Raw genomic sequence first — 13,796 nt, 5'->3', positions numbered from 1 at the left:
ACATCTGATCTAATTCTTCTCTGGGCCCTTGGTATTTCTCCAGCTTCTCGTGCTCTTTCTTCCTGATGTTGCCGTCGCTCGGGATTACTCCATCGATCACTACTGCTGTCTTCTGTTCCTGTTGACCACCACAATGTCTGGTTGGTTAGCTAGCATCCGCTTGTCAGTCTGGAACCTGAAGTCCCACAGGATCTTAGCGCTGCCATTCTCAACCACCTTTGGGGGTGTCTCCCATTTGGACTGGGGGGCTTCCAGTCTGTATTCAGTACAGATGTTCCTGTACACTATCCCAGCCTCTTGGTTATGCCTTTCGGCGTACGCTTTCCCAGCTAGCATTTTGCACCTTGTTACTAAGTGCTGGACTGTCTCAGGGGTATCTTTGCTCCAGCCTGCATCTAGGCCGAGACCCAATACACATATATACTTTTTCTTTCTCTTTTTTTCTAACCGGGGATACATTTTCAACCTCTTGTAAATACAAAAGGCTTTGTGAGAACAGGAGCGCTGTTTGGGGGATTAGGATACTAGCATTAGGACTTGAATAGCAGCAGGATATAACCCAAAGTACCTGTAGCGCCGTTCAGTCTTTAGAGAAAAAAAATAAGTATATACGTATATCTATATAGTTCTAAACAGGGAAGCTGGTTGTTATGTTCCTCCGGTTTTCACCTGTTCCTCTTGAAGCAGATGAAGAACATAAACTCGGCTATAAAGTCTATGGCGAACACCTGCTCCCGGTGCCACGGCAGATTGTGAAAACAACCACGTACCGATAGAAGATATATCTATTTCCGTACCTTTGATAAATGGGGGGGGGGGAATGCTAATTTGCCTCATTAGAATGTATTTATGTATAATTTCTATGTGACTTTGCGAAGAGCGCAGTGTTTTTCATTTCTCCGTTTCCAATAAGAGGCAGGTTTTTATTTAACTATTTGCCCCCCCCCCAGTGCGTAGCTCTCTCTCTCTCGCTCTCTCTTGATCTCCGCAGTGGTGAAACAACAAAGTCTATGAAGTGATTGTCGACGACTGCTACCGACGCTGCAGTTGCAGTGGCTTATATGATATGCTTCTCCTCCGGGATGCATTTTGGGAAAACAACATGAGACGTCGGTTCTGTTCCAACTGAGGAATGCCTACATGTTTGTGGCATGAACATTTGGGACTTGTAATAGTTTTAGGTTGTTGTTTGCTTTTCTAACATTCTCGCTCGCGCCCTCTCTCTCTTGCTCGCTCACTCGCTCCCTCTCTTCCTTCGCCTTCTTGCACTCCCCCATCTCTCCCTGCTCATTCAAATGCATATTGGGATGATGAAAGAGACTTCCAACGTAGCATCTTTTGGATTCAGACTGGATTTCGTGTGTATAATTGGCAGGAAGTTCTGATGCATTCACTCCCACAACGAAATTAAAATGATTTCTCTCCCCCCCGACATGAAATAGCCGCGCCTCCAACACAACACCACCCATCGGATGATTGTTGACACTCCATAGGATCAACATATCACTGCAATGGAGACGAGTCACTATTAATGAAACCCACGCGAATTGAAATATGGATTCGAACACGTCTGACGTTGCGCCTCGTCCCTTGCTGCTCCGTCTTTATCAGCAGGTGGTTCGCGGCTCTGATGATTGAGGCGAACTGTGTTTTTTCCCGTTTGCAGCGATTCTCCCCGTTTCTCTCAGATGCAAGCCCCACTGCGCGTTAACATTTTACTCGGGGATCGCCGGTTCGAATCCCCGTGTTGCCTCCGGCTTGGTCAGGCGTCCCTACAGACACAATTGGCCATGTCTGCGGGTGCGGGTGGGAAGCCGGATGTGGGTATGTGTCCTGGTCGCTGCACCAGCGCCTCCTCTGGTCGATCGGGGCGCCTGTTCGGTGGAGTGGGGGGAATAGCGTGATCCTTCCACGCGCTACGTCCCCCTGGTGAAACTCCTCACTGTCGGGTGAAAAGAAGCGGCTGGCGACTCCACATGTATGGGAGGAGGCATGTGGTAGTCTGCAGCCCTCCCCGGATCGGCAGAGGGGGCGGAGCAGCAACCGGGACGGCTTGGAAGAGGTAGAGGCTAGTTCCCATCGATGCAGAGAACGGTCAACTGAGCAGGCGCGAAATGCCTCTACCATGCCTCCACACGCCCCGCGAAGCATCCAGGCGCTAGGATTCTAGGAAGACCCGCCCATAGTCTGCGTCTGATTAGCTAACTTTAACCCTAACCCCGCCCTAACCCTAACCTACCCAAACAACGGAGGCAACGAGTACTTGCGCATGCTCAGTTGACCGTTCTCTGCATCGACGGGAACTAGCCTCTACCCTCGGAAGAATTTGCCGGATACAACTGGGGAGAAAAGGGGGGGGGTCATTTCACTGTCCTTTAAAAAAACGCCCTGCATGACACTAACGTGTTTACTGTAAAGCAATTCGTACAGCGAGGGGGGTTCATGAATCCCCCTGGGACGTGGTAAAGCCCAATTTAAAAACTTGCAAAAAGGGACACGGTGCACCAGCACGGTACACCGACGCCTTTGCTGGGAAGAAAGCGAGACAACCTTCAGTCCCATGCGTCGGCGGTATTTGTCTGTGCAGAATAAACGCCGACCGTCTGTTTTAACGCTGTCAGTGCTGAACTCCGTGTCGTTTTGTGTGCAGGTGGAGCCCGACAGCATCGCAGCGAGGGACGGACGCATCAAGGAAGGAGATCGCATCCTACAGGTGCCCGCTTCCGCTCCATCCACCGAATCCCTCACACTAGGACGTATAACGTGCACGCACATGCGCTTGCCACACACGCACACGCACACACGCACCCCCCCCCACAAGTTTTCATCCAAGTCTTATTGTGTTTTAGGGGCTGAGGATGCTTATTAATGTGTGTGTGTGTGTGTGTGTGTGTGTGTGTGTGTGTGTGTGTGTGTGTGTGTGTGTGTGTGTGTGTGTGTGTGTGTGTGTGTGTGTGTGTGTGTGTGATATGAGACGTACATCAAACCTCACACAAAAATACTATGCCTTCTCAATTTCTAAACATCCCCTTGTCTGAACAGAGCACAACAGCAACAGAAGGCCATCTTCATATAGACGTGACGTAATCAGTGATTTTACAATTTCTTCTTCTGGTGTCAAAAATGCCGCACAAAAAAAGACACCAAGGTCGCCGCGACAAACATCTGAAGAGAAGTCGCAAGGCATTGTTTTTAGGGGCTCGCCGAGCCGCCATTGTCTCCAGTCTAGGGGAGCATATGCATATTTAATTGCCACACTTAAGCGGGAAATGAAAGTCTTTAGTGGCTGTTACACGAGGCCCTAGATCATCTCTAGTAACCTTCTCTGTCACCATCACTCTCTCTGCCTCTCGCTGCTTCTCTCCCTCTTTGTCTCGCTTTCCGCCTCCTCCTCCCCCTCCTCTCTCGTCTCTGTTGCTGTTGCCCTGTCTTGATATCGGTATCTGATTCTGTTTTATCATAAAGCCCAAGTGAGTCTTCATATACATGCTATCCATCCCCGCGTCGTCCCCTCGCTCTTTTTCCTCTCTCACAGCACCCTGTGGAGCGCTCTCTCTTGCTGCCTCTCTTTCACTCACTCGCTGCCTCTCTCTCTCTCTCGCTCACTCGCTCGCTGCCTCCCTCTCTCTCTCGCTCGCTCGCTTGCTGCCTCTCTCTCTCTCTCGCTCGCTCGCTTGCTGCCTCTCTCTCTCTCTCCCTCACTCGCTCGCTGCCTCTCTCTCTCTCTCGCTCGCTCGCTTGCTGCCTCGCTCTCTCACTCTCTCACTCTCTCGCTGCCTCTCTCTCTCTCTCTCTCTCTCTCTCTCTCTCTCTCTCTCTCTCTCTCTCTCTCTCTCTCTCTCTCTCTCTCTCTCTCACTCTCTCTCTCTCACTCTCGCTCTCTCTCGCCCTCTCTCTCTCGCGCGCGCTCTCTCTCTCTCTCCAGCGGCAACCCTCACAGCATACAGATCAGAGCAGATAGTGTTTGGATGAGGAGGGCGCTGGGGGAGATGGCATGTCTTGGTGTGTTTTTCTGCATAGACAGCACTGTAGGTGTACACAAGTACCAGACGCCACAGTGGCTCTTCATCTTCACGTGCCATGCACTTGCTGGCGCACTTGTAGCGACACACACTGTCACTGAGAGAGTGTTAGGCTCGTGCTCGCACGGGCTCTGCTCGGCTACGGTAAAGTAACAGGACGGTTTGGTTTCTTATCAGATTGCACAGCCATTGTGTTGGTGTTTGTGAGGGGAAACGAAACGCGATCCTGCCTTTCACCCAATACCTGCTCGGATAGGCTATAGCCACCCACAGCAACCGAACTGGATTAAGTGGGTGGGGAGAATGAATAAATGAATATGTGTATGAATGAATGAATGAATGAATTACCCAAGCACCATCTGAAAGTGATCCGGTGCCAGATATCTTTATCTTATTCCGAGTGTACCGTTACCGAACTGAGTTGTGCACAAATCAGTGCATGTTTGGCTCTGTGCAACGACACACTGAGGGGGGGGGGGGGAGCACAATATATGTTTCACCTCCGTGGCACTGCACCCAAAGCTTCTGCTGCTACGTTTGTCCAAAAAAAAATGGACGTGAAATTTTGCACACCAATGCATCTGGATGGGAAGGACATACATTTGTGTCACTCTTCAACATGGCATTAGTTGATAAAAGTATCCTGCTTGTTGTGTCAGTGTGTTTTTGATATGAGCAAACGGTTTGCATGCAACACAGGTACTGTATGTTGTCCCACTGTCTCCAATGTCACATTATTTCTAAGTGTATCATCGATACGTTTCCCGATTCTTTATAGTACGTAGTGTTTTCCCACAACCTCCATTCTCTCATTGTAGTGTGAATGATTTGGGATGGGGGGGGTTACTTCTGGTCCTATTATCTCCTTCTGACAGCCCCATTACTCTAGTGAGCAAAAGATGAACTCCACCTGTCATGAAACAGTTAATTGTGTGTCTGGATGTGCGGTGGGAGCAGAGCTTGGACTGCACCCTCCCCCCCTATCGACTCCCCTTACTCGAGTTTTTGCTATAAATGCGCGGAGTCAGAGTCTGGGATGGCGGGAGTCAGGGAGGGCGGGAGGGACGGAGAAGTGGGGTGGGGGCGACTGACGATGGGAGAAAGACAGAGTGTGTGGAGTATGTGAAGGAGTATGTGAAGGCGGACCTCGCAAAAAGAATCAAGGAAGAAACGATCAGTTGCACCGTGCCCATCCTTCCCGCGTTTACACATGCTGAAAGATGGCACACGTTATCTGTGTGGTCAGTGTGTAGTCGTAAGCCATAAGCAAGCACACACACACACACACACACACACACACACACACACAGCAATGCACACACATGTGCATACACATATTACACAGGCTTACACAGGCACACACAGAGACACACACACAGAAACACATGGCAACACACACACACACTTTATAGCTAACATGCTTTTCAGTCACCCCTGTGTTTAAAAACTGTGTTTTCTTCATGAGTGTTTTTAACACTCGTTCTTTTCTTCTTGTCTTCAAATGTACAGATAAATGGCTGTGAAGTGCAGGACAGAGAGAAGGCTGTAGCCTTATTGTCAAGTGAAGATGTGAGGAGTATCGTGCTCTTGGTGACAAGGCCAGAGATGCAGGTAAACGCACAAACACACATGCACACACACACACAAGCCCATTGGCCTATGCTGACAACAACAGTAGCTGCCTGCCGAATGCCTTTTCCCTCCTCGTTGAGTGACAGCGTGGCATGATTGTTTGGAGCTTGGTGTTACACACACACACACACACACACACACACACACACACACACACACACACACACACACACAGTGAGACAGACCACACACAGAAATATGAGAGGCCGTCTAGGCCATACTTCTCAGCTACCCTCTCTCACACACTATCAAACCTCTCTCACACACTATCAAACCTCTCTCACGCACTATCAAACCTCTCTCACACACTATCAAACCTCTCTCACGCACTATCAAACCTTTCTCACACACTATCAAACCTCTCTCACACACCATCAAACCTTTCTCACACACTATCAAACCTCTCACGCACCATCAAACCTTTCTCACTTACTATCAAACCTCTCTCACGCACCATCAAACCTTTCTCACACACTATCAAACCTCTCTCACACACCATCAAACCTCTCTCAAACACCATCAAACCTCTCTCACACACTATCAAACTCTTTCATACACTATCACACTCTCTCACACACTAGCAAACTCTCTCACACACAATCAAACCTCTCTCACGCACTATCAAACCTCTCACACACACTATCAAACCTCTCTCACGCACTATCAAACCTCTCTCCCGCACTATCGAACCTCTCTCACGCACCATAAAACCTTTCTCACACACTATCAAACCTCTCTCACTTACTATCAAACCTCTCTCAAACACCATCAAACCTCTCTCACACACTATCAAACTCTTTCATACACTATCACACTCTCACACACTATCAAACTCTCTCACACACTATCAAACTCTCTCACACACTATCAAACCTCTCACACACTATCAAACTCTCTCACACACTATCAAACTATCTCACACACTATCAAACTCTCTCACACACTATCAAACTCTCTCACACACTATCAAACTCTCTCACACACTATCAAACTCTCTCACACACTATCAAACCTCTCACACACTATCAAACTCTCTCACACACTATCAAACTCTCTCACACACTATCAAACTCTCTCACACACTATCAAACTATCTCACACACTATCAAACTCTTTCATACACTATCAAACTCTCTCACACACTATCAAACTCTCTCACACACTATCAAACACTCTCATACACTATCAAGCTCTCTCACACACTATCAAACACTCTCATACACTATCAAACTCTCTCACACACTATCAAACACTCTCATACACTATCAAACTCTCTCTGGCACACTACCGAACCGCGTTTGATGTGTGTGTGAGAGAGTTTGATAGTGTGTGTGAGATTTCATAGTGTGTGAGAGTTTGATGGTGCATGAGAGAGTTTGATAGTGTGTATGAGAGGTTTGATAGTGCATGTGATAGCTTAATAGTGTGTGTGATAGTTCAATAGTGTGTGAGAGAGTTGGATAGTGTGTGAGAGAGTTGGATAGTGTGTGAGAAAATTGGATAGTGAGTGTGACAGTTTGCCAGTGCATATAAGAGGTTTGATAGTGTGTGAGAGTTTGATAGTATGCCACAGACATTTGAGTGTGTGTGTGAGAGATTTTGATAGTGCATGTAGTTGCGAATTATGGCCTACATGGTCTCTTATCAAAACACAGCAACATACAAACACACTTATCTATCTATAATAATAATAATAATATTAATACATTTTATTTGTGGGTGCCTTTCAGAGCACTCAAGAACACAAAAACAAAACAAGCAGCACCGTACCAGACAGCATAAAATCAAAACAAAGCAGGGTAGACAATAAAAAGTTAATACAACAGAAAAGTATAACATCATTATCGGCACAAAAATCAATGAAGCATGGATCAGACTGAATATGCCAGTTTGAAAAGGTGCGTTTTGAGATGGGATTTGAAGGTTGAAAAAGAGTCAATGTTGCAAATGTCTTGTGGGAGATTTTGTGTATATATATATATATATATATAATCCAGTGACTCAAGTAATTTCTTTAATCAGACAGTACAAGCCTGTTTCATGCTACATGCAATCATCAGCCGTCAATAGAGCTAAACAGTAAAGAACATAACACACACACACACACACACACACACACACACACACACACACACATATATATATATATAAATAAAGGGGGGCGGTGCCTACATTTGAATACGTGATCGCTAACCGTCCAGTAGGAGGGGAAGGGGGAGGTTGCATACAAAGTTAATGGCATTTAACTATTGGCATTTATCTATTTATAATTTCAAAGTAGATGCTTGTATCTGTGTCTGCAGCTGCATCTACTTTGTAATTATAAATAGATGCTCAACAAACGAGGAGCGGAATACTAAGATAGATGTAGGAAAAAAAACTTTAATGCATTTCAGTTCAAGCTTGTTTCATGCGTCGCGCACTCATCAGCTGTCAACGTGATTAAACAAAGACAAACACAGTCAATAAATATCTATTTATTAATTTATCTATCTATTTATCGACTGTATGATTTTCTTCATTGGCAGCGGATGAGTGCGCGACACATGAAACAAGCTTGAACTGAAATGCGTTAAAGTTTTTTCCTGCATCTATCATGTATATATATATATATACACACACACACACACACACACACACACACACACACACACACACACACACATATATATAGCCCTGTGATGACCTGGCGGCCTGTCCAGGGTGTCTCCCCGCCTGCCACCCAATGACTGCTGGAATAGGCTCCAGAACACCTGACTTTTTTCTGTATATTTGTATATATACAGACAAAACCCATACAAATGCACATATATATACATACATACACATATATACATATACATACATATATACATATACATACATACATATATACCTGTACAAAGATATGTATACATAACTATTTGTAAAGACGTGCATGTATAGAGAGACACATACATATGTAAACACATATACACACACTCATACAGACATAGTCCTAACCCCAACGGGATGATTTCAATGGTTTCAGCTGGAGGAGGAGGTGTGGCTGGAGGAGGAGCAGAGGGAGCTCCTGGAGGAGCTGAAGATGGAGATCCTGGCAGAAAGCAGGAGACAGAAAGAAGATAACAATGGAGAAGAGGTGAGGGGGGCGAAAAGTGTGGGTGGAGTAAAAGTGGCAGCTAAGTACCAGGGAAAGAGAGGATGGAAAGGAGGGGGGTGGGTAAGATGGGCGAAGGAGACGGGGGGATCAGAGGTGTGCTGTTGTACAGTAGAATGAGGAAACAAGGAGAAATTAATGAAAGAAATGAGCGATAGAAGCAGGGAGGAGATGAATGAAGAGAGTAAATTATCTGTGTTTTGCAATGCGAGGAGATAAACACCTTCAGTTGTTCAATGAAAATATAATGCTGCTGTCAACTGAAAAACACTCATAGCTGTTTGTTTTTATTTTATTTTTTGTTTTTTCACATTACTATTTAAATTAGAGATGTGCATTGCCATTCTTGGGCTAATTCCATCTAAAATAGGACAATCAAACTTGTTTAAAATCTCAAAAGCCGTTTAATTGATAATTCAAGATGCACATATGTCACGTGTCAGTTGCTTTTCTGGGTTGCTGGTTTGCTAAAACCACAATACAGATGAGCTGACTTTAGCTCTGTCGAACTGGTGCAAAGCATCTATTTTACAATGTCAATGTTGAGCGTCCAATAAGGATATGATGTAAATAATATGCAACGTTAGCTACTCCATTGAAAATGTGCAGTCAATACTCCCAATTACAAACTTGAGGCTCAAGACAAACTGAAGATCCCGTATCATCCTGTTCTCAACAAAGTCAAACAACAGCTGTGCCTCACAGCTATTACCCTATGTGTTCTTGTCTATTTTATTTTTCAACTTAAGATTCTGGAGATACAATGGTTTATTAAACAACAGTAAGAGAGTCATTCAAAAGACCCCAGTTAATTGCACTGGTGCATAATATCTCACATCTGTTGTGTCTTCCCTCTTCTTCCAGCGTCCACCAGAGGAGGAGGTGACAACTGACACAGCTACCTGCTCCTCCAACACTCAGGACAAGGACAGCGGGCTTGGACGCAGCACTGACAGCCCAGATCACCAGCCGCTGCTGGCCAGGCTCCACAGGAGGAGCACAGCCCAGGCACTGAGGGACCGATGGCGGGCAGAGCATCCCCATAGCCAGGGACGAGGACTGGAGAAGCGAGGAGCGGCATTGCCCCAGGACACCCAAAGTCTAAGGGCAATGCCCAAAAGCCAGGGCCATGAGGGCAAACTGGTTATGCGAGGCGGTGGAGGTGGACTCCTGGGACTGGAAAACCGCTTCCAGCAACTTCTGGAGCTCAAGTGCCAGATCCGCAATGGCGGAGAGTGTGGGGTATACTCCATCCGGCACAGCATCGAGTGTAGCCTCACTGAGCAGGGAGGAGGTGACGGGGGAGGTGATGGTGATGGCAGCAGTATGGATGGAGGACTTGGAGGTGAGGGAGGGATGGAGCAGGAGCTGAGGTTGCTGAACGAAGAGTTGCGTAGCATCGAGCTGGAGTGCCAGAGCATCATGCAGGCTCATCAGCTCCGCCAAACCCAGCAGCTGGACCCCGCTCAACCCTCACCCTGCTCCCCAGGACGGAGCCCCAAAGATGGATGTAGGAGACACGGCAGGCTGGCGGACATCCACGAACACCCGGAGAAGACTGACAGTGATAAGATGAGAGAGAAGGACAGCTCTAGTGCCTACAACACCGCGGAGAGTGCCCGGTCAACACCGCTGGGTGTGGAGAGATCTCCTGACCACTCTCTCCTGAGATGCGTCAACCTCACCAACCAGAAGAACCTAAAAATGGCCTCCTCTTCCTCCTCCTCCACGCCCTCCACCCCCATCCCCATTCCAAAGCCTCAGGGTGCACCCAGCTACCGCAGGACAGACCCAGGCCCTGTCATCTCCAGCAGCCCCGACCAGAGCAACCCGTCACCTTCAGAGTCGGACCCTGCCCTGCCAGCGGATGACGAGAGGTGTGAGAAGAAAGGGAGGAGTAGGACTTTGCAGAGAGGGGCTCCCTATGCCTCACCCTATCAAATAGCCCCACAACAAGGCCCCGGAGGGTCCAGGCAACTCCAGGTGGGTTCAGTCAAGAGAAAAATTGGGTCATGGGACAGGAAACTGCAGCATAGATGAGGTTCAAAAATCAGGTCATTCAGAGGGAACGAACCTAAAAAATTAAATCTCGTATGCAAGGCTGGTGTTTATCAAGCCAAGTATCAATGTGCAACTGATCACAAATGAGTAAGGACTCAACAAAATGTTTTCTTTAAAACTACACTACGCAAGTTTGGCACAGTAGCGGTGCTTGTTTGCTGTTCTTCCTTGGTGTGTTCATTCTATATCGCAAGGCAGCAGGGGCATACAGCATCAAGGTCTTGACTCCGTAAAGTCTATTTTTTGTCTCTTACCATGTATTAGCCTATTCAAATCTACTGAAGATGCAAAATTAATGCTTGTCCTTCCTTACTGTGCGAAAGCCCTCTGTTTCTGACAGCATCACGAGACCAGATGTCTTGCCTATGGAATATATAAGGACAAGAAAGGTGCATTTGTAAATCAACTCATAGATCTCCAAGTAAGCCACAACCAGGCATTTGTCCATAACCTCAACCTCATCTTCAGCCCTTTTTCTAATGCTGTGACACTCAGATAAACCCTCTCCTCAGCTAGTGTCTAGTGTTATGCTCTGACCGTAAGAGTTAGAGATGTAGTGGGGTTTTTGAAAAATGGGTGTTTGCAAGGTATACAGTATTGAGGTAATGACTCGCTAATTGTGAATTTTTGTCCCATCTATGTGGCAAAAATTATTTCATCTGCAATTCTGACCCAGAGATAAGAATGTGGATTCATTATATAGCATTATCTAATGTTCTTGCTGATGGCCTCATTTAATTATGTTGGTCCCATAGAGGCATCAACATTAAAATGTGGCAAGGGCATCCAAGTGGCGTGGCGGTCTATTCCATCGCATACCAACAGCGGGATCGCCGGTTTGAATCCCCGTGTTGCCTCCGGCTTGGTCAGGCGTCCCTACAGACACAGGTGGCCGTGTCTGTGGGTGGGAAGCCGGATGTGGGTATGTGTCCTGGTCGCTGCACTAGTGCCTCCTCTGGTCGGTTGGGGTGCCTGTTTGGGAGGGGACAGGGAACTAGGGGAAATAGCGTGATCCTCCCATGTGCTACGTCCCCCTGGCGAAACTCCTCACTGTCAGGTGAGAAGAAGCGGCTGGTGACTCCACATGTATCGAAGGAGGCATGTGGTAGTCTGCAGCCCTCCCGGATCCGCAGAGGGGGTGAAGCAGTGACCAAGATGGCTCGGAAGAGTGGGGTAATTGGCCAAGAACAATTGGGGAGAAAAGGGGGGGGGGGTTACATTGTGGCTGATAAATAAAATAATCAGTGAAAAACTCATGTTAGCTTTAATTTAAAAAATTGCAGCTTTCAACATTCTATTCTATTAATTTCTACATGTTTCTGTTCATTTCTATTCTATTCTGCTATACTGTATACGTGCTATCTTAATGGATTCTCCTGTGTGTCACAGAGCTACATGCAGTTGCTACAGCAGCACTCGTCCTTGGAGTATTCCCAGAGCCAGCTGAGTCTGCTCAGCGTCTGCCGGGAGCCCCTGCACCGCAGCGGACGCCCTGGGGAACCCCGGCTTGAGTGGAAGGTCAAGGTTCGGGCTGACGGCACACGCTACGTGGCACGGAGGCCTGCCCGTGACCGCATCCTCCGGGAGCGGGCGCTCAGGATCCGGGAGGAGCGAAGTGGAGGCATGACCACGGATGACGATGCCATGAGCGAGATGAAGATGGGCCGCTACTGGAGCAAGGAGGAGAGGAAGCAGCACCTGGCCCGGGCGAGGGAGCAGAGGAAGAGGAGGGAGTTCATGCAGAAGAGCCGTCTGGAGTGCCTGCGGGAGGGGCCGGCCAGCGGTGCCGAGGGCAGGAAAGAAGTCAACATCTTGGAGCTTAGCCACAAGAAGATGATGAAGAAACGCAACAAAAAGATCTTAGATAACTGGATGACCATCCAGGAACTGATGAGCCATGGCGCCCGAGCTCCGGAGGGCACTAAAGTACACAACGCATTCCTGTCTGTCACAACTGTGTAGGTGACAGGCTTCAACGGCTGTGACTGCATATTTCTGTCGAGGACAGTACACGTTGGTATGAATTTGTCTGCGCTTCAGGGACGACTCTTGTTTGCTCAAGTATTTGCTTCAAATGTGGCCGGTTCGCTTTTGTGAAACGCACATGAATAACTGTCCTTGATGAGGTTATTCCTTGGATTCCTCGATCAGCTTTGTGACTCTGTACACTGTAGGAAAAACGTGCTCTTGAGGAAGAGTTCAACTTCTCCACGGCAACAGACGTGACTGTGAGCTATGTGACCTCTGCTGTTCATAAGGACGAATGGAGGGAGGAGGGAACTGGAGGAAATGAATGCCTCGGCTACTGTTGACCTCTGCTGTTCATAAGAACGAATGGAGGGAGGAGGGAACTGGAGGAAAGGGGAGGAAATGAATGCCTCGGCGACTGTAGCATACTGGTTTCAGGCTAACAAACTGAAGCACAGATTTGAAGAACACCACACACACACACACATTCAACATATGTGCCGTTTCTTGACTTTCCACTCTCATCGCACATGAAGCGGTACAAACTTCAATGGCCTCGTTCAAGGTGGCATTTTTTTATACATGAAAAATACACTATTTTTCACAGTTTGTACTCCCTGTAACGTTTTGTAAAGTGATTTTTACACCGAACGCCGATGTAAATGTCAATGTTTTCATGTAATTTCTTACTAAAAAAAAAACAACTCTATAACCATTTGAGGGACCAGGATTACTCTGCAAACCAAATCATCTAGTTGGGAATAATCTCTGTTTGAGCCTGACATCTCTTTGTGTGCCACGGTTGAAAGGGAGAGGGTGCAAAGAAAAATAAAATAAAGAAATAGTAAAATTCTTAATCCTCAGAGAACCAAGTCACCCTCCCTCTCATAAAACACTGTACTTTCATCTTGTGGAAAACGTCAAGTCAGAGTTCTCTGGGAATCTCAACTCAAAGCACTGGGAATATCAACACG

The 13,796-nt window shown here is 47.2% G+C and overlaps 1 protein-coding gene across 1 annotated transcript in view; it reads left to right on the top strand.

The window, feature by feature from the left end:
- pdzrn4 (PDZ domain containing ring finger 4) overlaps positions 1-12,816 on the top strand; it is a 24,210-nt gene extending 11,394 nt beyond the window's left edge. Inside the window, exons 5-9 of the mRNA XM_056276675.1 lie at positions 2,651-2,713; positions 5,532-5,633; positions 8,665-8,775; positions 9,658-10,776; positions 12,244-12,816. Coding sequence (XP_056132650.1) covers positions 2,651-2,713; positions 5,532-5,633; positions 8,665-8,775; positions 9,658-10,776; positions 12,244-12,816 — 1,968 coding nt within the window. The remainder of the gene's footprint in view (positions 1-2,650; positions 2,714-5,531; positions 5,634-8,664; positions 8,776-9,657; positions 10,777-12,243) is intronic.
- Positions 12,817-13,796: the final 980 nt, after the last annotated feature.

The sequence above is a fragment of the Lampris incognitus genome, chromosome 3 (genome assembly GCF_029633865.1).
Source record: "Lampris incognitus isolate fLamInc1 chromosome 3, fLamInc1.hap2, whole genome shotgun sequence".
In the NCBI taxonomy this organism is placed as follows: domain Eukaryota; kingdom Metazoa; phylum Chordata; class Actinopteri; order Lampriformes; family Lampridae; genus Lampris; species Lampris incognitus.
Note: the sequence above shows the minus strand (reverse complement) of the source record. Positions and strands in the feature narration are given on the sequence as shown.